Here is a 4,059-nt window from a genome sequence, read left to right as displayed (position 1 = left end):
ACAGTTTAACTATGACTTCTGCAATTCAAACCCCAACTAATCAAGTCTCGGGGCTCTGGGGAAATAACATTTGTCCCGTTTTGTAAAAATGAATTTCCTGCGACACATTTTGCCACAGGTCAGTGTTCCATTTGCTGTTAAGTTTTAAATTACAGTGAATTTATGGTCAAAAACAACATTTTTGGGGGGAAATACAAGAAGAATTGAGTTTAAAAAGACGTATCATTGATGGATAACTGTTGTGCTTTAGGGTTAAGAACAGAAACTGTGCATGAATATTACATTGAACCCTCAACTTTTACAAGGATCCATTGTCCAAAATCTGTTTGCTAGACAATATTCATGAAAACATATATATATATATTTTTTTTTTTAAACATTTTGCTCTAATACAAGGTTGTTGATTTCTCAGCAGCAACAATAGTTCAAAGTGACATACAGCTGACTGACAACCAGTTAGGTCACATGATTTCATATTACAGTAGAAATAGAAGAGAAGGGCCAATTACAAACCTCCCATTTTATCATTCCATTTTTTGTCCAAGAGTACACATAAATCGACTAAAATACTAAAACAATGGACATACAGTACAAGTGTTCATCCCTCCACCAATTTTTTTTTTTTTTTTAAATCAACCCTTCAAATAACAGTTATTGTACTTTGAGGGATTTTCCCTTAAGTTTACAGCTTGAAGAAAATGAAATAAAATAAAATAAAATAAAAACTACCAAAGAAATGTATAGTTGGTTTTTGTCTGTGACAAAAGTGGAAAACCCACCCGACCCGGTTGCAAACAACCCTCCACACTGACACAACATAACACAAGAAATCACCAGCAATACCACTTGACCCTAGACAAGACATGTCTGGATACAGGATGCCAGTAGTTCTAGGCCTCAGACAAGGTAGTAGAGATAGTCATCTGCTACACCTCTATTGGGAGAGGTGATATGGGAGTCTTCACACTGACCCTATAAAGCAGGGACTGATAAACCTGGGACCACCCCAATACACTGAAGGCAGACCCAGAGAAAAAACCATCAGGGTCCGTAGCCTAGACTATTACAGCCTGGTCCCAGACCGGTTTGTGGTCTTGCCAACTCCCATAACACAAAACAGACTGGCACCCAGGCTAGGTGTATTTGAGGCGTTCACGGGCCCTCTACGGGCTCAATCCCTTTGAGCGCATCATAAAGCTGTTTGGGTAGAATTACATATCCCTCTCCAAGCGCGGGGTCCCTGTTCACCCTCTGGAACTCTCCGATAGCCTTAAACCTCTTCAATTGTCTCTCCTGCCTACGACACTTCTGCTGTACGGTCTTTAACTTCTTCCTCAGCTTATCCAGCTGTTCTTCCAGTTGCTCAATCCTCTTCTTCTGCTGAACCGTGTCCTCTACAGTGTAGTTGTGGTCGCAGGAGATGGACATGCTGTGGGGAAGGTTCTCTACCAGGGGTAAAGGGTCTACAGTGTGATGAGTCTCTGTCTGTATCTCTTGCTGGGTCTCCTCTGTGTCAGAGAGCGGAAGGGAGGGGAGGGTCAGGGGGAAATCCATCTCTGGAGGGAACGGGTCGGCCAAGGACTCTGCCTATGAAAAATAATAATTAAGTACAAATCTAAAAGGATTAAATGTTTGAAGGTTTGGTATAAATACCCCAGCCTGGTACCAGATGTGTTCTATCTTGTCAGGTCATTGTCATGCCAATTAAAAACACCAGACGTGATAGGTGTGACAACAACCAAAAGGCATTGGCAAGACCGTACAAAAACAGATCTGAGACCAGGCTATAGGTTCCACAGGAAAAATGATGCATCCTTTTTGTGTGTTACCTTGATTTGTAGTTTACTGAAACAGAAAAGCGAAGGTACAGCATTCTCCTTCAGGACTCTGTTGTTACACTCTGGTTTGAAACAGTCTTTAGTGAAATGCTGAGAGCAGATATTGCTGTATCTGGTAGGTTTGAAGTTGTTTCTTCTCATTGCTGCAACCCATTTTCCACACACGTCTGGCCGTGCTAATGGGAACCTGCAATACACCGACAGAGTATTGTTTCATTTCAACACAAAACAAAACAAAACAAAACTCGAAGGTTCACAAATACTGTTATAGTGTACTGTTACGTAGTTACTGTGTTGGCAGTCCAGTAGCTAGTCACTGTTGTAGTGGTTAACCTTAGCAACAACCATCCTCCTACAACTGGTTACATCTGTCAGTGCTGAATCTACCGATTGTAAATAGCCTAAGTAGCCAAAGTCTGCGGAAACGCAGCCCCAGTCTGACGCGCGGGGCGGAAACGCAGACCCAGTCTGACCCGCGGGACGGAAACGCAGACCCAGTCTGACCCGCGGGGCGGAAACGCAGACCCAGTCTGACGCGCGAGGCGGAAACGCAGCGCCAGTCTGACCCGCGGGGCGGAAACGCAGACCCAGTCTGACGCGCGGGGCGGAAACGCAGACCCAGTCTGACCCGCGGGACGGAAACGCAGACCCAGTCTGACCCGCGGGGCGGAAACGCAGACCCAGTCTGACCCGCGGGGCGGAAACGCAGCCCCAGTCTGACGCGCGGGGCGGAAACGCAGACCCAGTCTGACCCGCGGGGCGGAAACGCAGACCCAGTCTGACGCGCGAGGCGGAAACGCAGCGCCAGTCTGACGCGCGGGGCGGAAACGCATTCAAACGTTCACAAGGGTACTAGTGAGTGACAGCAATAACACTGCAATCTACTATTTATAAAATCAACACTAACATCGCCTTGATGAGTAGCTATTCCCACGCGTTTAACCCAATTACAACTAAGTCAACAGAAGCTAGCTAGTTGCCATACCTCCCAAAATCACGTCGTTGTCCCGTTGTCCCGTTTTACGTGAATCCTGGTTCGCGTCTGGGCTAGGTCATGGGGGAATCTGGCGATTCTTTCTCAACAACTGTGCAAAAGCTGTGATAATAGCTAGCTAACTGACTAGGATAGTAAACAAGACAAGGCTAGACAACCCGAACATGTATGATCATGCTAGTTATCTGTAGAGTGACCGTGTTGATGTCGGGAGTTGAACTTACTTGTGAAATGAAATGTTTTTGTCTTTATGATATCTGTTTTTGCATCCGTAAGCTGAGCACGATTGGACCATCTCTACAATCGCGAGTTACTGGCAGATTTTATTAACAATTGTTGTCTTGTCCCTTTTTCTCTTGTCTTTCAATGCTTTATTTTTGTCCTTTCTTGGCGAGGTCTTTTCCACTTTCCACAATGGCCGAAATGGCTTCAGAGATCTGTCTTTGACTTCACTACGGTCGGTCATGTGACATGTTTTCTCAACTCTGATTCGCAGAGATTTTCTCTTTCTTCTGATTGGTGAAGATAATAAGGTGTTATTCCGCTTCTGTCCGCTGGGGGGCGGCAAAACACTGCTGGAAAGATTACATCTGGAATTGTATTCATTCATTTAACCTTTATTTTACTAGGCAAGTCAGTTATTAAGAACAAATTCTTATTTAAAATTACGGCCTACCAAAAGTCAAAAGGCCTCCTGTGGGGACGGGGGCCTGGGAACGAAAATATAGTAGGCAAAAACATTTCATCATCTTGTCTATGATTTTACATTTAAGTCATTTAGCAGACGCTCTTATCCAGAGCGACTTACAGTAGTGAATGCAGACATTTCATACATTTTTTTGTTTGTTTGTTTGTTTTTTTGTTTTTTGTACTGGCCCCCCGTGGGAATCGAACCCACAACCCTGGCGTTGCACACACCATGCTGGCCCAAAAGGTATACATTTTGATACCACCATTTACCCTTTTATCTGGCGAGAACATTTAATATGTTGCCCCAAACCAACTGAACACATGCTATAGGACATGCTCCATTTACTCTGAGCTACACGACACAAAATACAATACCTGAGCAGGTACCTCCCTCACCTGGGCAGTAATGGACCACCCCAAGACTGTATCAGGTGTCAGGTTACTAAAAACAAAAACTGGGTCAAAACAGTTGTGTTATTATTTCTGTGTTATTTTCAAGACAAAATTACAGAACTTTAAACATGAAATTAGATTTGA

The 4,059-nt window shown here is 44.1% G+C and overlaps 1 protein-coding gene across 1 annotated transcript; it reads right to left on the bottom strand.

Moving 5' to 3' along the window:
- Window positions 1-508: 508 nt before the first annotated feature.
- Window positions 509-3,254, bottom strand: thap1 (THAP domain containing, apoptosis associated protein 1). The gene is given in 3 exon segments (NM_001141216.2): window positions 509-1,587; window positions 1,830-2,025; window positions 3,057-3,254. Coding segments are annotated over 3 exon segments (702 nt in total). The 5' UTR covers window positions 3,128-3,254; the 3' UTR covers window positions 509-1,152.
- Between the last annotated feature and the right edge of the window lie 805 nt (window positions 3,255-4,059).

Source organism: Salmo salar, chromosome ssa01, assembly GCF_905237065.1.
Source record: "Salmo salar chromosome ssa01, Ssal_v3.1, whole genome shotgun sequence".
NCBI classification, from domain to species: Eukaryota; Metazoa; Chordata; class Actinopteri; order Salmoniformes; family Salmonidae; genus Salmo; species Salmo salar.
The sequence above is the reverse complement of the archived record's forward strand: the minus strand, read 5'-3'. Positions and strand labels throughout refer to the sequence as shown.